Below are 21,944 nucleotides of genomic sequence, written 5' to 3'. Positions count from 1 at the left end.
GCCTGCTTCTACCCAATATGCTAGTCGTCAAGCGAACTATAACAGGAGGAGTAAATAAAATTCCAATTTATAATATTATATGATGTATATCACGGCTTTTACTCAGGTATAAAGAAAATATTATCCAGATTTAAATTCAATAAATTAAACATACTGACAATTCAATAAATAACAATTTCACATTCAATTCAATTATATAAAGCATCGGCGCCACGACAATTTTGCTGTTACAATAATAATTCCCATACAACTGTACGCGGAGAACTAAAATACTTCTCTTAAATATGTAATTAGCGATGATCACAGATTGAGGATTATAAAAAAGCAGATACAGAACATACCGTGCTATGGAGACGATTTAACAATTCGAAAATTGCAATAGTGATTACTGAGTAATTTAGATTTTCATTATAGCTTAACTGCTAACTTATCACTATCAGCGTACCGACCCCGGCTCCTAGCATTGCTTGTCGATCGATATCAATACCACAATTAAATAAACAATATAATAAAATATCAATTGTACCTAAGATCTTTTCCAATTAAATATGCACATTGGTTTGCATTTTATTATACAAAGGGTCCCGGACTGCGCCCGGGCCCATCCGACGCGATGATTCCCTCCCGATCATAACGTACGCACTCCATAATAATTAAACATACATGTTGTGATCAATAATAAAAATATAATGATACAAATACATTAATTCCTACATTTTTTTTCGATTATTGTGAGACATAAATATTTACAAAGCGCATTAGGAGCGCCAGAAGTATTTAGGCGAGGCGGACTCCCGCAAGAGAAGTCGACAACTGTTCCGCGGACTCGGCATCGCCCCAACGAAACTAACTGGTACAAATATCTTTATTAACTAAAACGAAAACACGCGAACGACCAACCCCCATCAGGAGAGCTAAATAATAAGTTGCTCCTATAAACAAAAAAACGAAATCAAATAGTCAAATAGTTAAAAAATACTTAAGGTTATTTATAATACAATTAGCTAACCTGACTGTGACAGCCGCTGGCTCGAATCGATCACGTAACTTAATTATTGACTCCACAAGTTGATAAATAAAAACGATAACTCCTCCATGATTATATAGTTAGACGTAACGATATAGTCGCTATTCAGTATTATCTTATAAACCAAATATTACACTCTAAAGTATGTGACACCGAAAGTGGGGTGATTACAATTTGGGAATGCATGATTTTTCTACACAACGAAATACATTATTTAAGTACCGATGATAAAAACGCCTCCTACATATACAAATAGCGTATTTGTCTCGTCATCATCCTATATAAAGTACATCGATAAAATACATAATTGAACCGATTAAATGTTTACAACACGACGAACATATATCAGCGACTTACGTGAATGTACATTGCGAAGTTTTAGGTAATAAAAATAGTTGCTAGAGTAGAGGCTGTTGGGTTTCCGGCCAGTGGGAACTTGCACGGTGTAACTAATGCAAGCATGTATTTGGCCTTATCTTTCACATTTCTATTTTATCTACACTAGATTTTTTCTTAACATTATCAAAATGTTACAGTCCGATGCAAACTTTTTGTCGGAAGTAGGCTGCGAGCGTGGCGTCGCGCAATTAGCCTACTGTGAAGTCCCGCTGACGGGTTGATTCCGCATTCTGCGCACCGAAAAAAACGAAGTTCGTGCAGAAAGTTTGATTGGGACTATGCCAATCTTTTTTTTACATTTTTAGTCGAAAATATAGTCGTATAGAAAACAAAAGCACCTATAACAAATATTATCCTTAGCCAAATTATATCCCATGGGAATTAACCCACCACGCATCTCAAATGTGGGTTGGCGGGCTTAACGATTATTTTCATTATGCTAGTGATAATAACCGGGATCGACGGCTTAATAATTAATAGGGATAATATTTAATAGTTTATTTAAATATGTATGCATATTTTTCATAGGCACATTTTTTTTCCTATTTTATACCATACTTACAACTAAAAGTATCGAACAGATGGTTTAACATTATAAATAATGTTAACAAGAAATTAACTATAGATACTTCAATGATTTCTAAGGCTGCATTCTGACTAAGTGGAAGTTTAAACAGGAACATAATTGAAACTCACGCGAAGTTTCAGTCTAAATCACAGAAAGCTTGCCTTTAGTCTGAACGCAACCTTAAGAGATTTTATATTTAAGTTCGAAAACCTTTATTTCATTTGGTTGCAATAATTTACAGCAACTATTACAATAAACATATTATTGTTTGCGAATTTGTTTGTAAACGAGAAAAGTTTTTTTTCCCCCAAATAACGCGATACAAACAGGGCCTTCATTTTCTATGACAGAGATCGTAACTTTCCGCAAAATGCAGTTTGAAATCACAAAATTGCAATAAATATTTGAGTGTCATACCAAATAGGGGCGTATAATTGGACGACACAGTTTCGTACTATAAAGTTAAAATAAAATATATACAATAATTGCCCCTGTATCGGAACTACTCGCGCCAATTTAAATACGTCCGTACAAGTTAGAGCGTTATGCTTAAACGAGTGTGTTAAATATCGTGTCGTTGTCTGTATTGAAAAATAATAGGCACAAGCTAACTGGCACAGGTAAGTTCTATGGATCTACACCGGACTAGAACCGATTAAACCCGTTCGAGTTAACGCCCCTAATTGAAACAATTGGCACGAGCGATTCCTGTCCCGTTGTATACCCCTCAGTATCAACAGAGCTTAACAGCAAATAGCGCAGCGATACACTCATAGTATGCGTGCCACGAGATCATTATTTCTACTCGTATTTTTTTATAGCTCTAGACGAGATAACGCGACAATTTTCTCATGGTGCGCAAGCTAGTCCTACTGGATCCTGAATGTTAGATGTGTTAGAAGAGCTCTTAAAACTTGTCCTAAGTAGCAGACACATGCCAGAGGGCTCATAGTGATTTGCACTGTCGCAATTGTAGTAGAATTTTAAGTATAGCGTCAAAATAGAATTCAAGTGACGCTCATCGTTTGAAGTCGGATACAGAATGAATTGTAACTAACAAATTTTTACTTTACGAAATATTTTCTGGGAGCGCTGATTGAAGAAGCGTAAACGAACTTTAGTTTAAAACAAGGTGAATTTAGGTTCATTTTACTCTGACGTTGTACTGACGGTACATCCGAAAACTCAATAACAACAGCAATTGACAGTTTGCATATCATAAGACTGAATATAAGGCCGCTTCAGCTTACTGCAGTTTAGCCCGAACGATTTCATACATTTTTATTACGAATAGTTCCATCTAGTATGGTAACAAGTTCAAACTACAGATCTCGTCGTGAAACTGGATTTCGGGGCCTTCAAATGAGTTTGTTGCATTAGTTACACAGTGGTATTTAGGGTAGTGCGAGGAAGTGGTACTGGACTATAGTTCAGTTGACCATAAGTGTGTGCGATTCCATCGGCGCGGCCGAATCGTATAGGGTGTCTGTGTCCTGCGTGGGCTCGCCCTGTAACTGGCATTGGTTTGACAGCGTGCCCGCTCCGCAGTCGCAGAAAAATCTGAAAAAAACCGTACATCTTATGTAAAAGTTTGGCCGATAGAAGGCTTCAGCCGTGGCTAGGATACCATCTTACCGACAAAGTTGTGCCGGCAAGAGATTACTGGTAGAATCCGATTTGGGGGTATGGGTTTAATATACTACGCCCGCTACCATCTTTGACTTACAATGTGAGATTGCAATCAAGGGCTAACTTGTAACCAAACTAAAAATTTAACATTAAAAAAACAGGAACTGCACGACAACGTACACGTTGTAGTTGAATGAAAAAAATTAAACTTTGCGAAGTTTCCTAGTGGACACAGCGTATTATGAAAATTAAGCTTAATTTGCTATACTCTGCGAGAAGCATAAGAATCTGTATGGTGTAATTTATAATTTCTTCAACCTATATACTCCACACCAAGAAGATCTTCGGCCAAGTACCCTCTAAGCACGTTTGGTTCAGAACCGGAGCGTTCCTTTATAGATTCTCCTGCCTTACGTGGGATATAACAAATTAAGCTAAATTTTCATAATGTATTATGGAATTAAACAAATTAACACCGGCTTCTGTCCAATAGTGCACACAGCCGCAATAATACCTTGTATTTCAGTAGCTATTACAATTCTTTAAATGCAATTGGCACTATACTTTTTAGAACTTGGATGCACAGGATTACGTGTATCCAATTTGTATAAAAATAGTAGCGAGGTATTTTTTTTCGGAAATAATTTATATCATCTATCAAATAATCATGAATATTACAGACTGAAAGACATCGATTGGCATTTTTGGATGTAACTAACGAATGTAAGACATACAAATCTATAGCTGGTTTCTATCGACGCATCGACTCTCGCATTTTTTTGTCTTTTTTATATTTTTAATGTTCATTTATCAGTGTCTATGAGACTTACACAATTATTTATTAGTTGCTTACCTGTCATGGCGAATAAATTCCACATCATGACCAGAATGGCAGGTTTTGATGCAATTGACACAAATGGCATTACGATCTGTCGTGTTACACGTCTGGCATCTGGAACATTAAATATTAACATAAAGGATAACACTCATAATTTCGTAAACTTTCTGTCTATCTAGCTAGTATTCCTAGTAACACGTACTTCAGGTGTACGTAGATAACCTAATATGTTAAATCACATCGATTACAGCGAGGTTACTATACAATTGATGAAATTTCATGACAAGGTTGCTAGGAAAATGAATGTTTAAATGTAAATTGTTGATGTTGGAAAAGAGCAACTATAGTCGTAAAAAAGTAATAGGCCCGTTTTGACATTTGTCATCGCGACGTAACTAGTTATGGAACCATAAGACTCGGTACTCGATACTCACGATAAATCAATTCAAGTTTGTATCATAAATGTGTGATTATGTACTGTAAAGTGTTCGTTCGATCAAAGTATTCCTTTAACTTCACAACCAATACGCGTGACAGGCTTTTGATTATACGTCCACTTTTCAACATGTTGAAACAGAGTTCGTACTATATAACAACAAAAACCGAATCAAATCACTATGTTTAAATCAATGTCCAATATAAAAGAGCAAAAGTTAACGTTATAGTAAACAATATATATCAAACGTAAACGAGCGCACAGTCAACTTTACAAGATGAGGAACGAAAAACTGCGCAGTGCGCGCGGGGACGCTTCAGTCATGTGCCGCTTGGTCAGATACATCAACTCAGACTCATTATTTAGAACCCATTTTGAGAACCAAGCTCATTCTTTGCAATAAAGATTACTTACACAATATTGAATTTGGAAATTCAGTAAAATGGTTACAGCTCTAGTATAAAAAAAACTGTTTTCGAAACGTTTCGCAACAATTATAAATTGCATGCTACTATAAAGTAAGCGCAAAAAGAATACTCGCGATATATCCTTTCATATTATTTAACGTCCCAAAAAAAATTACGTATTTTTTAAAACACTGCATGAAATTGATTTTTATTTTATTGTTTCTTTCACTTTCGTTCCAAGTTACATTCTATGCACAAATGTCAAAACGGGCCTATTAAATTTTTACGACTATACTAAGTTTCTTGCCGGCTTCTTCTCGGCAGAATCTGCCTTTCCGGTGGTAGAGTCACAGTAAAAAGTCAAGTTTGCTTATAGAGCCTACTTAAAATAAATTAATTTTGAATTTTTACGTAAATGGAAGTGTTGCCGTGTATGCTTAAGTCATAAAACGTATCTTGAGATATATATTGGTGGTCTAACCAACCAACCCTAATTAGGACTATATTTATAATGAATGACCGTAACGTTACATACGTTAACAACGGTAATATCGAATTTCATTTTTTATTTATGGCATGAGAATAACGTCCGTTTACCTGTAGAAATCGTGCATAGGGAAGGATGTGTAGGAGGAAATTTTGTAGAGGCACTGTCCACCGCCTACCGCCTTCTCCACCGCATCCTGATTGCTGAAGATCTTGTTTCCCCGCACAAGTGGCGACACTCCGGAGGCTAAACAAAGACCTGGAATCGCGATATTATTGTTAGTTTAAATATACAAGGCTAGTTGGGGGTCCCACTCAGCCGATGGTGTATTACAGTATGATACTGAAAAACTTTTGTTTCCCAACTATTTTCTTAAAGCAAATAAAAATACTAAATACTTTTAGGGAATTACTTTTCTGAAAGCAAATAAATACTAAATACTTTTTGGGTCAAATGGGGTCACGGATAGTACTATTGCAACAGCAAAAAGATTGTTTTAGGTAATTTTGCAATTGTCTTGTTTTACTCGCCCGTGTTTTTGTGATTATGTCGCATAAATGTAATACCTGTAATTTTGGAGTTTAAATGTTGTATGTGAGAATTATTTTATTCTATTTTTTAGCCCCATAACGACCGATGCCCGACGATTAGTCCCGTATGATTAGGAGGCCCATATTGGGTTGACCTAGTCGGGCATACTCAGACAAAAACTCACGTATGTCCGCCTTAATTAAAATACGATAAACTGCTATGTGGTAATTATAATTTGCAAAGTAGTCGATTATAATGGGCGTTATTACATAATTATTTGTATTGGTGTATTAATTCTGATCTAAAAATCTCAGTACCATTCTGTAGTTACAAATTTGCGATGACAATTTCCGCGCCTTGGAGAGCACAAGCCGATGTCGGTCTCTGTAATTATCACTAACATATGATAAAAATAGCTAATGCCTGCCAGACAACATTCTAGCAATGTCGTGGGTCTACGTTCTGAGACCTTTAAACCCAAATAGAGAAGTCCAGTACCCAGCAATGGTACTTCAATAAGCTATAATCGTGGTGAATGGCCCGGCCCTACTATAATCGGTCGGCCCTTCTGATACTTGTCAGCCGTTTACTGCAGTCTTGTGTCATTTCTGGTGTTAGGCTAAGAGTTGACATATCTTAAGACACAGTTCTAATTCAGCATGGCTAGCATGGGCAGGAGACAGTAGGGTCCCAGGGGAAAGGATAAAATGTATCTTCTCCCACAGCTTTATCAACTCTCAGAGCACTGGTGCACAAGTGGAAATAATATCCAAATAATACATGTGTATTTATAAACGTGGGTAACTTCTCCTAATCCACATGCGAGTAATTTAGCAGGTGGGCATGTTAATTATATATGGGATATAGTTTTTGTCTCTTGCCTGTGCTAGCCCTGCAGGTGGTTAGTGGGCATCCTCTGTATCTTTTGCCCTAATCTATAGCCATTACTTGCTGTGTAATGTGGTTTTTGTCATTACGCATTACATAACCATATCACAGTGTAATCGGACGCTACGAAAATCAGCGATTAAAATAATATGATCAGTGTATTCTTACCTCCAAATCTATTATTGAAAATCTGATTGTGTTCTAGGGTAGCTGTAGCGTTATTGGTAATCTCCACACCCGCGGCGAGGCCGTCGAAGATACGGTTGCGTCGCAGAACGGGGTGGCTCTGAGTTGAGATCAAGACGCCCGCTTGCGCGTTGCGAAATATATCGTTCTCTTCCAATATACCCTATAAATACACAATTGATATTAGAAATGCGACAATATGTCTATAACTCTAATCACAGGTCAACTCCTGTGTAATAAATAATAATTTTGTCTAGAGGCTTCGACAGATGGTAGTTACCACCTTACCAGCAACGTAGTGCCGCTAAGCGATTTAGCGTTCCGGTACGATGTCGCGTCGAAACCGATTGGTTTAATAGAATAGCTTTATCATTAGCAGGTTAGCCTGTTACCATCTTGGACTGCATCGTAGGGAATAACTTATGGTAAATTACAAAAAAACATTAGAAACACATTTGCAAATATTTTTAATGTACAATCGAGTCATTTAGACAGTGAGTGACGACAATCCAGTAATATGAAACTATTTACTATACATCCGTCTTATAATATATAGAAATATCTTTTAGATGTTTAAAAACAGAAAAAAAGGTTTAAAATACGAAAATAATTTTTTTAAAAAGATATTTTAAATGTTTTTATTAATTTTAAAACATACACAACTTTTATGCTTAAAAGTTAGAAAATGATTTCTTGCCTTCATAGGCTGGTATGAAAAACAGAATATACTTTGAAGACACGCCATATCAGTAAAAAAATTCAAGTCATTTATTTTGAAAGGTTCATAGGTATACTAAATTATGTTAAGACCGTTAGTTTGATCGTTAACGTGCGTGAAACCGCGGTTCACAGCTAGTACCTAGGAAGTAAAAGTATATAATAAAATCAAAACTAACCTTGCCGCCATTAAAAATACAGATGCCACCATCTCGCCCATCAAAAATTTTATTTCTCTTGAGCGTAGGATTTGAGTCAGTCTTTATCCATACACCGGCCATGGCATTATCGAAGATCTCATTCTGCTCCAATAAGCCTAGACCCCCGTTGTAGACTAGAACGCCACCATTCTGACCGCCCCATATCTTGTTGCCCCGGATGACGGGATTGCTTCCAGTCCTTATTTGTACTCCTGAGTATAGGTGGTTGAATATATCATTATCTTCTAATTTTCCGTGGCCGTTGTCGTAAAAGTATACGCCAACCTGTATTGCGAAATAACCATGTTTAGTCTGCAGTATAAACGAGCGTAGTGGGTACACACCTTTAAGCCAGCGTTCTATAAGAAGTCTGTGACAGACATTAACAGGATGAGGCTGATGATGATTTCATCTTCTTTATCAGGTAAAAGAAGAAGTAACATCTCTCGTTTTAGATTTTGTTCAATTCTCTTTATAAATATCAAATCTTTTTCTATCCTGCGACATGTCAATCTGCGACTGATAGATCACAGAACCAGTGAGTGGAACTTCATCTTTTTTTTAACATTTCATGAGACCTTATCATAAGGTTGACGATTCTTCGATTCTTATTAATAATTGTATTTAACCATTGAAACTAACCTGCTTCCCCGAGTGAATTCGATTGCGTCGCAACACAGGCGTTGAACCAGTAGTGATCCACACTCCGGCAAGTGTGTTGGCGTACACCTCATTCTCCTCGATAAGGCCCTGCCCCTTTTCATGTACATATATGCCGCCGTGTTGCCCGTGATGGATCTTGTTGTGCCTCACTATCGGATCACTATTTGTGCGAATCTGGAAATCATTTCTCCAATAAGATGAAATGAGAAAAACATTTATTATTGTACGAAAGAGGAAAATGTTTTCTGCTAATAACATATAATTATTTATATGAGTACACAATTCGATTAATAATGCACACATGTTTCATACTGTTTATCTATACAATGAATGTAAAAGCTACCGAAATTACTAGTCCATTTTATACAATAATTTAAAAATGTAAAATTTAAGGTTGTTTTTTTTAATATTAACAACAAAAATAAATGATTAGTTCACATGTTAAAATTAACCTTTCTAAAAAATCTACCTTTTCTCAACAAGGTATTAGATATTTAACAGGGAAATTTAATCAAAAATTTAAAGCTAATAATATTCAGACATAATGAGTAGACTGAACTTGTACTTACCACCATGTGCTAAAGGCTGAAAGGATAAGTTAAGGTAGACTGCTATCTATCACAATCTGCTACAATACTACAAGTTTGATATTTTACAAGCAAGTCTGTTGAAAAGTAAATTGACAAAAGGTATACCACTGATTATGGACCTAACATTATAGAAAATCATGAAATATTTTTACAGTGTCCCGCCAGTCTTCTACTGATGATGTCACTAACCTGTATGCCAGCTAAAGCGTTCCCATAAATGTTGTTATGCTCAATAAGTCCACGGCCCTCTCCGAATATGTACACGCCTCCCTGATGCCCGTTGTAGATCTCATTGCGCCTAATCGTGGGATTGCTGTTGGACGTGATCCACACGCCCGCGAAGTTATTAGAGTGTATCTTATTGTCTATGAACTGGCCGAGACCGGACTCGTGGACGTATATGCCTCCAGTCTGTCCATGGTGGATCTCGCAATGTACTACGGTGGGGTTGGCGCCGGCTTTAACTTCGAAACCGGCGATTCTGTTGTTGTGGATGTCGTTGGCCTCAAAATAGCCCTGTAAATAATTTTTTTTGGTTATACAGCAATCCCAAAACAATCATTTATTCTGTTAAAATGGCTTATGAATTGAGTTGAATTGTAAGCGTTCCTTAGATTACAGTCTAAGGAACGCATACAACATTATGTATGGAACTTAACTTTCTCATCATCATTATTATCAATCTATTACTGGCCTTCTAAAGGGCACGGATCTCCTCTCTGTATAAAAAGGGTTCAGTTGTAGTCCATCACGCTGCTGGCCAACTGCAGGTTGGGTTGGGAAAATGTACTAATGTTTATTATAGTTTATATAGAACTGCCTACAAACTGAATTACAGTTTGGCAGATTGGTAAGTCTAAAGTACGTACACATAAAAGAAATACGTAAAAAAATGCAGAAAAAACTTACCAATCCATTCTCGAACGTGAAAATGCCGACGTCACGGCCGTGGTGTATGTGATTGCGGCGCATGATAGGGTTGGCAAAGTTCTTCACCCAGATGCCGGCGAGAGCGTTGCGGGATATCTCATTATCCTGGTAGGCGCCCTGCGCGTAGTCTGTCACGTACAGCCCTACGTTCTCGCAGTCGCTGATATCACATTGTTTGATTACTGGGTTGGCACCCGCACCGCTAACGCACACCGCCGCACCAACTGTTAACAATATGTATTTTTATAACGCTTCAAATCTTTCTTAATATCATAAATGTGCAAGTTTGGATGTATTGACGTCTTTACAACAACCCATTACCACATACATTACCCATATAAGGCAGAGACCTTGTAATAACATTGAGTGTAAGGCAAAGAGGAATATCTTTGAAACTGTCCAAAATTATATCATGCAGATGTTGGTTGTAAAAAATATACCAAAACCTATTATGATGATATTTTATTTCAACCCCGCATAATGTGTGATATGAAATACTTGTCAACAAACCAACTACTGGCTAATTCTAGCCAAATTTTGGAATTATAGTACTATATTTATTAAAAATTAAAAATTTATACATTTCGTTATAATTACAATTGATTGATTATAAAAAAATCTTACCTGTACCAAACTATAATTTAATGTTTGACACTCATTTTTTAACATATGATGATTAAGTTTAAAAATGGCCTTAAATTATAACTTTAAATGTCCAACAAAAAATTTTTTATAAAATTACAGTTTTATCTTTAAAAGTGTTTCAAACTTATATACGACGATTTATGGTTTGCTTTACAAGCAGGCTTTAGTATCATCGAAGTGTTAAAAACACTGCAAAATTAGTAAACTATTTTGAACTGTTTTTGTGTGTGGCAAAACAATGTCTTACCAACACTGGCGCTTCGTATAATACAATGGTCGACGGTGGGTGAGCAGTTGTCGGACACCTCCAGACAGTAATGCTTGTGGTGTTGCATAGTACTGGTGGCGTCCGGCGAGAACTTGAGCGTCATGTGGCCTGCGTACGCCCGGTTGGCGCCCTCCGCGAACGTAAGAGTCGACTCGGCTTCACGTTCCAGGACAACGGACTCCGCTACGCTGCCTGCGGCACAACCTGGAAAAATTGTGTTGTTATATATTTTTTCATTTTATATATATATATATATATATATACGGCACGTCCTTACACGGTCACGTTAAGCCACATGTGCCTGAAATTACTCAGGCAATCAGATCAGAACACAGCAATGCTGCTTAGCTGCAGAAATAAGCAAGGCGGTAGTATTTTCCCTCATTAATGTCTCAAATAGCCCTACTACTACAACTACTCTGGTCTGGTCTGATTTGGTGGGAGGCTATGTCTGTTGCTTAGGACAGATGACCATTCAATCGACAAAGACGTGCCGCTGACCGAATTGGCAATTCGCTATGATGTCGTGTAGAAACCGTTAAGGGGTATGTTTATAACTGCCATACACCTACTACGTTAGCCCACACAGTCTTAGACTATATCGTCACTTACCATCATCAGCTGAGATTGTAGTGAATTAAAACTAAACTCAAACAAACTAATTTATCGCATAATACAGTTGAGTCTCAGTTCACGCAAAAATAATCCAGGAGATCTAAAGTCGATTATGCGAGACTTAAAATGTAAAAGTCGGGTCTTGAGGCTTAAAATGTGAAAAGTTGTGTCTCGAGGCTTAAAATGTAAAAGTTGGGTCTTGAGGCTTAAAATGTGAAAAGTTGTGTCTCGAGGCTTAAAATGTGAATAGTTGTGTCTCGAGCCTTAACGCGTGAATAGTTGGGTCTTGAGGCTTAAAATGTGAAAGTTGTGTCCAGAGGCTTAAAATGTGAATAGTTGGGTCTCACCAATGAGCTGCACATCAGTGTCGATGGCGAGGCACTCCTCCTGGTACAGACCGGCGTGCACGAACACGAGCGCGGGCTGCGGCGCGGACGCGGGCGCACGTCTGCACGAGCACGCGCCCGCGCCGCACGCACACGTGCACGCCGTCGCCGCGCCGCTAGACGCAGTACTCGCACTGCTGCTACCACTGCCGCTTGCACTGCTGGCGACACCGCTACCAGATCCACCACCGCCGCCCCGCTCCTCCACGTACTCCAGAGACGCCTGGTAACGCAAAGGACTATAGTTAGAGCATAGTATTGTCACAATATTCAAGTTTTTTGGCCACAAACAATGAGGGGTCGATTGAATGAAAAAGGTCAAGAGGGCGGTCACCTACTCGTTGCACGGATACGGTTAAATCGTTGACCAAGGCAACTGTGGGGGAATGCTTCAGACATGCTACCATGATACGCCAAAAGTAGGGAAAACTCGTGCGTGAAGTCGTGAAATCCAATGTTGCCTAACGTGCCATGGAATTCATCTAGCCACATCAGCCACAGCCACTCTGCCAAGAGTGCACGACTTCGATGAAGTATTGTCACATAAAATGCTTACAATGCAAAGGTCTTACGATCATTGATAGTTATAAAGAAGTATTAATTTAAGATGACAGTTTATCTGACACACTTTCTAATCTTAAAATAGGAATATATTTCAAAAATATATGAACAATATTAAAATAACACGCTACGCTTAGAAAACAGGAAATAAGTTAAAATTACTTAATCAAGGCATGTACCGGATACTGTTAATATAATATATATAATCTCACAAAGTGTCTACACTATGTTTGTCGTTTCTAGGTAGCCAGGAGAAGCAAAGACGTGACTTCTGCTTACCTGCTGACATGCGTCCTGTCGGGCTCTTCTAGTCGCTAGAGTACAAATAATAACCAAAACTCACCCTTATAAGTGGTTGATCCGTAAATTCTTAATAAGCCTTTAATTCAGTATCCATATCCTCAGGTAAGATTCAAAAGAGCTGCTAGACTTTTCTAGTTTCTTGAGAGTACAAACAGTGGCGTGCGCTGAGTTTCTTATCAGAGTATGCATTATCAAGTTAGAAAAATTACATGGCAAAAATACTCCTCCAATACGAATTATATATCAATTTTAGGGTAAGCAGTGCTTATTAGCATGTATGAAGTGCACGCCACTGAGTACAAACAAAAGCTAAACTCACCCTAATAGTGTTGAAGTGCTTGATCCGTGAATCCTTCTTAGGGCGGAAGTTGGGGCGAACATGGATGCCGTAGTAGAGCTGCCGAAAGCTTTCCTTCCACGGGTTGTCGGCGTCGCACTCGTCTGCGGCCACGAACTCAAACTGGCACGGCGCGGGGTGTAATAGCGGCGTGTCGTACTCAAACACCGACTGATACAGGCTTTTCCTATTCAAAGGGCATCAATGAAACAAAACTTTAAAACTTGCAGTGTGTATTAGCATGTAAACTGTTACATTGCGTATTTATTGGCTTATCGCTACACTACTCGTCTTTGCTCGTAGAATGTGGTCAAAGTAGCAATAAATTCTTACCAATAAAAGATAATGGTGAGTAAATGAAAAAGCCAACAGAACATTTTATTTACACATCTACGAGTTAGCCCTTGATTGCTATCTCACGTGGTGATGCAGTCTATATGCCAGTCAATTAAACCCCTAGTTGGTCAATGCAGGGTGGAAACTGGCTACTGACGAATCCTCCCACAGACCAGAGAAAATTTAGAAATTACGAATTTCTAAATTGTGTCTTTAACATTTAAAAGAACCCGGGACATATAAAACAACAGCGCCACCACTGCGGCGGGGAGTCAAAACATCTTAATACATTGTCAGCAAAATATGTCGAACTGAATACCGATGTCATAGTACGGGCCCCATTCAACGACGTAAAGAACCAAAGCTAAATTAATGCGCCGTTAAGCTAAATCGTAAATAATCTATGAACCCCAAACACAATATGATATTGATGCGATGGTGCTTCAAAACTACCCTACTTACAATTTACAATTAAGTTATTGTCCGCTCGAAGATGCAATTTTATATAATTACCATCTTTTTGTAAATTAGCCTGTAAGTTCCATTTAAGTGTAAATTCCTTTATGGAACAATAAATATCTTAAAACAGAATTCCAATTTGCTTGAAATAAATGTAACCATATAAATAAATAAATAAATATACTTCGACAATACACACATCGCTATCTTGCCCCAAGGTAAGCGTAGCTTGTGTTATTGGTACAAAGATGAATGATGAATATTTTAATGAATAATGTACATAAATACTTAATATATACATATAAACACCCAGACACTAAAATACATTCATGTTCATCACACAAACTTGTGGGACTCGAACCCACGGCCTTGGACTCAGAAAGCAGGGTCGCTCCCCACTGCGCCAATCGGCCGTCCGTATGTTTTAAACTATCAAATTAGAACCTTTTTCTTACACCATACATAATCACAGAACTTGATCATGCGATAAAAATTAAACTTACCACAGCTCAGTATCATTGGCAATGGTGTTGAAACGCTTGCACACTTGTGCAACCCGGCACAGGTCTCGCTCGGTGAGATGCGACAAGATGCACAGCAGCACCTCGTCCGGAAGCTCGTACTGTAAGTACTGCGATACGTTGCACACATCCACGCCCTGGGACAGCGATCTACGACAAAACAACCAATTAGTAACTTCTAGCTGCTTTTTATAGCCGAGTCCCACTCAATTTAAATGATCGGTATACTTGTTTCATAAGAAAAGATGACATATAGTGCCTTTAATAAAAATAAAAAAAAACAAATTTATATACGCAAGAAACACTCCCCATCGATATTGCCAAGAACAAACCTTTATTTTTACCATTATAAACAGGTTTATCATGCTATTTTTATATAAAATAATAAAAGAGTAGTAAATAAACGCGTTAACATTTGACTTGCTATATTAACTTGCGCGGTATAGGTAGCGACGATACCACTGAACCGTAAGTCAAAGTCAAAGTCAAAAATATCTTTATTCAAGTACGCATCAAAAGTGCCACCTAATGGCCTACCCATAGGTGGCACTTTTGATGCGTACATTAAATGAGAAATAATATGTATGTACACGGTTGTGAGATGATGGCGCTAAAGCTACGTTTATAAAAGGGTTTTTTTAATAAGCTTACGTTTAATACAAACTTTGAACTTTTGGACATGGGTAGTCCAAGATGTCAATGGGTAGTTTATTGTTAAATTGCATGCAAATTCCTTATCGGAAAGGAATAAAAGTGTGTTATTTTGCATTGCCAGACAGCCGTATGCTGATGTCGTAACTGATAGCCGACAGCCGTTGATTGTCGTCAGCATGGCACCTAGACGGCAAGAGTCACCTCTATAGTTAGCCAATTGACGACGCTGCCTATCCATGTCGTTAACCGATTGTCGTTAGTTTACAAGAGCCCTTATTAAAATTCGCATCCATCCTCTAGGTTTTGAAATTGTTACCTATTATAGAGTCAATTCGGCTAAGGAGGCTTAAAAGAAAGCTCAATCATACAGCGGACGACGTTAATAGTCGGGATCTGATTATTTACGTGATCAAATCAGAAATGTCGAGGTTCCAGTCGCCAACATACTTAAGTGAGTTACGAGTGTACGGGGCACATCGTTCGGGAGGACTGATGTTCTTTGCCGTCCCAAGAAGCTGGAATAGCGATCGCGCAGTATAGTAGTGTAGGTAGAATATAACTATGCGTAGTGTTGGGAAGAAATTAAAAATTATATAAATTTTCGGTAAAGTTATAAACAAGATGTACAACGGGAAAGATGTATGCAAATATTTTTTTCATATTTGACACACTAAAAATGTAAAATTTTACAAACATCAAGAAATTTGATGCTCATATGTTTCCCTGCACAGTCGGAGCGCCCGCACACAAACTTAAACATAAACTTCGCGAGTATAAAGATTCGAATTTGCGGAGTTAGTATTTAAAAACAAATGCAAACAACAAATTTTCATCGATCGACGTAGACCCTTAGGTGCGGTTAGTTAGAGCTTAGGTGACACATTCACAATTTCAAGTGTAACTTATTACGTGCCACGAGATAATCTATCGCTTACTCGTATTTTTTCTACAGCGATAGACGAGATTTTCTCACGGTGCACATCATAGCCCTTCGATTCTATCCCTAACATAAAATCATAATGGATAACGCCAGCCAACTGAAACTGGAGCAGCCAAGTTCTAAATTTTCGTCAATGAGTGAGATATTTAAAACCTGAAGAAGCGCTGGGTTGGAAATCACCTACTCTGATTATTGAGGCTTGTACTCACGTCCTGGGCCTCTTTCTGGCTGGCAAAGAGCAGGCGCCCGAGGGCCCCGGCTCGTGGTAGGCGGGCGGCGACTTCCTGCGTAGGTCGTATGGGCTGTGGTGGCCGGCGGTGGTGGCGGCGGCTGCGGCAGGCACCGGCGGGGACCCGCCGCCGCCGCTGCCGCTCGGGCCGGCGCAAGCTGTGGCCGCCATTGCGCTCCCTGTCACGTTATTAGGACACGGCACTGATTCACATGGCTCACCTATAAACGAAAATACTTTCTATATATCTATTTTCTTTCAATGCCAGGTATTGCACTTTAAAAAACTTCGCTAGACATAATGGCCAGGACTGAACCGCTTCGAAACCTAAATCAAGTGCTTCAATGAAGAAACTGAGGAATGAGGCTTCATTGGTGCTAGTGCTGAGCTGGAACAATCTATGGGGCTTTAGTTGAAGTTCACTGTGGACTAAATAGACATAAGCTCCAGGACATGGATTTATGCAGACTGTCTGTCAACTAACAGTGGGTTTATGGTGATTACAAAGATAACTGAATAGGCTTGTTTTCTTGTCTAATGAATGTCTACAAGAAAATTCATTAGACAAGAAAGTTTTAAGTAACCAAAAATACAACATGTACTTGCATATTTCTGTATAGTTTAACTTTGTTTAAAAATAAAAATAATAAGAGAAGATTATAAACATTATCAGAAATGCAGCATTCATATATATATGTGTTTGTAGAATCTTTTTTACTTTTCTAAGAGAGAAAATCAAAGAAATCAGTCTGGACTATAATCAGATATGAGGTGTACATAGAACATAAAAAATAGTTGCTTGACTTGTTATTTCTACACATTGCAATTCTGTATTAAAGTGTGTATCATAGCTACAAAAGCACACCATTGTTGGATTCAGTTGGTATTGTATCAACTTTTGCATTTATTGAATTGCAAACTTTAAACTTCGTGTTGTAGCATATTATTGTTGGTTTTATATAGTATAATTTGAATCAGTCCCAACACTTGTTAAAATACTGTTTCATTTAATAAAATGTCAGTTTCTAAACAATATGTAGTTACTTGTGTTAGTAAATTTTTTTGCTAATAGTTTTAACTAAATCTTATATTAGACCAAATTTTGATTTGCTGCCAAAACACTTGACCTATTTCAAAGATAATCTAAATCCCAAGAAAGGTATTTATATAGGCTATATATACGATGACCATATTATAATATGATATGCAAAAATAGCAGTATTGACATGATAGGATTTTTGTTTTGCCTTTCTATAATAGGATTTATATAATATAATTTTTTTTTTTAAGGTGGCGTAACAGTAACAGTTACAAAATGAAAGTACTCTGCACTTTTTGGCTAAAACAGTGTTTTGTACATATCTCTGGTACACATTTTGTACTACAAAAATTTATGAATGCCAAAAAACCTACTTCCCAGTGACTCAAACATAGATAAGTTACTGAATTTGACAATAATGAGTCGCTTAATCATTTTTATAATTTGCAAACAAATGCATTACCTGAACGTTTTGAAAAATGCCTGAAACTCAGGGACACAACAAGGCAACTACAAACTAAGCTATTAACTGACCTCAAATTTTTAGTTATTTCTAGTAACTTTATTACAAAAAAATGTTACAGCCTATACTGCTTTCTCTGCCACATAACATTGTTTTTAGTTGAATACAATATTATTTTTCATATTCAGTTATTTCTGCCACTAGGATGTTTTTAAGGTACATAAATGGCATTAAAAGAAATTTCAAATCACATGTGATGGGAAAGGCTATTATGGAACATTTGTGCTCTAATTGCAATCCGCAAGATATACTGGCATGTCTTAATTATAGTCTAAAATATACATTCAAGTCAACTTTTTTCCCAGACACTTTTGAACATTCATACATTTTTATTCCATTGTAGTGAGGTAATTGAGATAATTATATCTATCCAATAACCAAAACTTTTTGGCCAATTGTATAGGCTATAGAAGCTATAGCAGAGCATGTTGTGGTTTGTTGTTATGTTGGGTCCCAGGTTTGATACCTAGCAGAGGTGAACTGGGAGTTTTTATTGGCTGACTTTGGCAACTGCGTTTGGGTTTTACACAATGACCTTGACCTCTTAAATTGCATCATTGTTTACCATTCATAAGTTGACATGGTATTGAAAAGAAGTAGGTAGTTGTAGACATGTTCATTTTAATAAAGTATAATAAATTTTAGTCAATACCAACAAAAGAGATTGCAAAGCAAGAGTCACAAGATTAAGGCTACCATTTAATAATACTGTTATCATCAGCATTTTTGTTAATACATCGCTGGCCAACTACAAGGTATGAGTCTCCTGGCAGAATGAGAAGTGTTTCGACAGTAGTTAATAACGCTGGCAAAGTGTGGATTGGTATCTCTCAGGAATGCAGGTTTCCTCACAATGTTTTTCTTATTTGTTAGAGCAAGTAACATTTTAATGTTACTGTTGTAACAAAATTTTAAGTTTTTTATGACAATCATAATTCAATGAGTGGGTTATAAAACCTTAGTTCTATACCTATTAACCTGATTTATTTATTATTTTTAGTTTATCATTGTTCTAATTCTAATAATCTTTTCAATATTTGTAAGACTTTATTGTACTGTTATCAAACTATTTGTTTTGCCTCTATACACTTTAAGGTTAGTTCAGATTATATAGATTGACTAAAGAAGAAAAAGCTGATACAACTTTACAGATACGAGAATGTCAATCAATTTAAGTGGGACTAGAGAGAATCTTGTAAAACTACATGTTTAATACAACTACATATACCCTAAGTGTATGTAACTAAGTAATAAACTTTTAATTGTGTGTAACCAATTGTAAATATAAAAAGAGTATCTTCTTAGTAGCAGTATACTGCTAGCCATAAGCCTTCATACAGCTTCACCATAGTTCATAGTATGTCACAATAGGTATTGGGTTTTGCTGTTAAGAACTTGGAAACACTATTCTGGAGATGGCAATATGACACAGGTTATTATCAAAAAAATGTGTGATAATAATGATTAGTTTTAAACTTGCATGAGATAAGAGAGGAAGTTCTAACCTCAAGTAGTCACTTAAGACTAAACAGTTTATAGGTCTTTTGGAAAGATGTAAAAGACTGACTCTCTTACATGGATATAAAATATTCTATAATTCACACTGTTAGCTCATCTTTTTGTCTAAACCTTAGTTTCTCCTAAGATGTCAAAATGAATAAATAAACTACTTTACGACAGTTAAATATTAAAAGAACTGTTGCTGTTGGTATGAGTGACAAACACTTAATTTGTTATGGTTTTAGCATCACCTAAGTAAATATTAATAGATGTTTTCAAATAAATGTCTTTTTAAAACAGTTAACCAACAGTGTTATTATGAAAGAAACAGTAACTTCTCAATATTACTGACATTTTTAAATAACATGATGTACAATTAATAAAGAAGGTGCTGCAATGTTTAGAATAACTTTTAATTATGTTAATAGTTTGTAAGATGAAGAGAACATAAAGCACACAATAAGTTACCAACTGATATTATCTTCAAGCTAGAAAAGTTCTGATAGAGAAATCAACTATTGTTTACAGTAAATTTGATAAAGCCACTACAAATTTGTCATGTTAGCCAATATCAATGAAGTTCAACAGAATAATTGGAAGTAAAAAATTTACGCTTCGAAATTGAATGCATTAAAATACTACTCCATAGTTTCCGAACAGCTGTTTCGTCATGCTGTATAAAATTAGTCTTCATCTTCCAAATCAATACTCATATTGCGCAAAATGTCAATGAAATGCGCTATACAATGTTATCGACAGGTAACAATTCATGATTTCGGGAAGGATTCGTTCAGCGTTCATCTTTACAGTGATCAACGAATTATTATGATTTTGATATCAAACTTCGACAAAAGCTACGAAATAAATCCCAATAACACAAATGATTATAAACTTGACAGTTATTAGTCAGATAAAGGCTTAAATATTTGCACGTCTAAATAAAGTTGTTCATCAATAGAAATGTCGATAATGACTCTTTTGTAATACTTGGAGCGGTATGAGCCGACCCGGACAACTTACTCGATTGGGTTCTGGAAGGCAATGGTATCCGATGTCCACCTTTTCTTCGCGATCTACGGACGTAAGAACGCGAAGAAGAAAACGAGGCACTAGGCATAATTTCTTTTGTTTCTTATTTTCACTAGAATTCAGTCTAAACAAAGGAGACACCCGCACCAACACCGTCGGCCATTTTCTGTTTAGAATAGATTGGGGAACCGAAACAGGAAATCAAAATTGTACCACATCAGTCACCGTTAGGCGACAATTTTATTATTTCACAAATATTGCACTAATCACTAATACTAAATATAATGATTATTAACTTATAAAATCATTATTTAACAAATTAGATAAAAATTCACACTACCCTAAAAGCAAAGGGCGACTCTCTGTAAGAAAAATATGGCGGATTTCTAATTAACATGGCGGGGGCGACACTAGTGCCATCTAGCAAAAAAAACAAATAGTACTTTTTTTGACAATGCGTTCAAAATACGTGCGTTCGCTACGGTTACTCGATAAATAAAAATATCATCATTTCTCCATTTTTGTCCCAGTTTTTGCCGTGTTTTCGTCTATTTATTAACAATTAAAATAAACTTAAAATCGTAGGTATTTTGGTATGACTTGGCAAGAGTGTATAGTAGTAGGGTCACAGGCCAAAGTCAGCGTTTGTGTCCTCTTTAGTATTTAAAGGCTAAAAATAAAGCAAAACAAAACAATGGTAATACCATTATTAATCAAGACACACGATAGTGTGTAAGCCAAGGTCCAGCTAAAAATAAAGAACTGATGTGTGTAATATACAATGGTTCGTGTACCAGCCAGAGCCACTTTTGCCTTCTCAATAACTCAAAATCTATTTTACATAAACACATGAAATTTTGTTTATTTATTGATTCCTTATTCATTAGCTCACTGGGAAGTTCAAACTTTGCACCTGAGTGTTAACTTATATCATGTGCTTATAAAAAAGCTTTTATAACCTTGTATTTATAGTATTCTTATTACAATAGTCTTATTCCTCCTGTAATGAGTAATGTATACTCATCTCCACAATACTTTCAATGCATTTTAAGTGGAAAAAATACGGTAATCACTGATTTAATATGTTACTACTGAAGTTAAAT

General features: G+C 36.8%; 1 protein-coding gene across 1 annotated transcript; it reads right to left on the bottom strand.

Annotated features, from left to right (window-relative positions):
* Positions 1–66: 66 nt before the first annotated feature.
* On the bottom strand, positions 67–21,222 carry LOC120632096 (F-box only protein 11). The gene is made up of 14 exons (XM_039901886.1): positions 20,833–21,222; positions 16,731–16,971; positions 14,910–15,077; positions 13,594–13,798; positions 12,372–12,633; positions 11,389–11,613; positions 10,476–10,720; positions 9,756–10,082; positions 8,956–9,150; positions 8,293–8,598; positions 7,379–7,559; positions 5,902–6,049; positions 4,477–4,575; positions 67–3,554 (listed from the first exon to the last, which is right to left on the bottom strand). Exons 1-14 carry the CDS (start codon positions 20,927–20,929, stop codon positions 3,425–3,427), a joined length of 2,829 nt encoding a protein of 942 aa, XP_039757820.1. The 5' UTR covers positions 20,930–21,222; the 3' UTR covers positions 67–3,424.
* Between the last annotated feature and the right edge of the window lie 722 nt (positions 21,223–21,944).

The sequence above is a fragment of the Pararge aegeria genome, chromosome 19, assembly GCF_905163445.1.
Source record: "Pararge aegeria chromosome 19, ilParAegt1.1, whole genome shotgun sequence".
NCBI lineage: Eukaryota > Metazoa > Arthropoda > Insecta > Lepidoptera > Nymphalidae > Pararge > Pararge aegeria.
The sequence above is the reverse complement of the archived record's forward strand: the minus strand, read 5'-3'. Positions and strand labels throughout refer to the sequence as shown.

Excerpts from the sequence above, each read along its gene's own strand:
- LOC120632096 (XM_039901886.1), bottom strand. The coding sequence starts at position 20,929 with ATGCCTAGTGCCTCGTTTTCTTCTTCGCGTTCTTACGTCCGTAGATCG. Across the intron at positions 15,078-16,730 it reads GCCAGAAAGAGGCCCAGGAC|ATCGCTGTCCCAGGGCGTGG; the intron begins GTGAGTACAAGC and ends GTTTTGTCGTAG. Across the intron at positions 11,614-12,371 it reads CACTGATGTGCAGCTCATTG|GTTGTGCCGCAGGCAGCGTA; the intron begins GTGAGACCCAAC and ends CAATTTTTCCAG.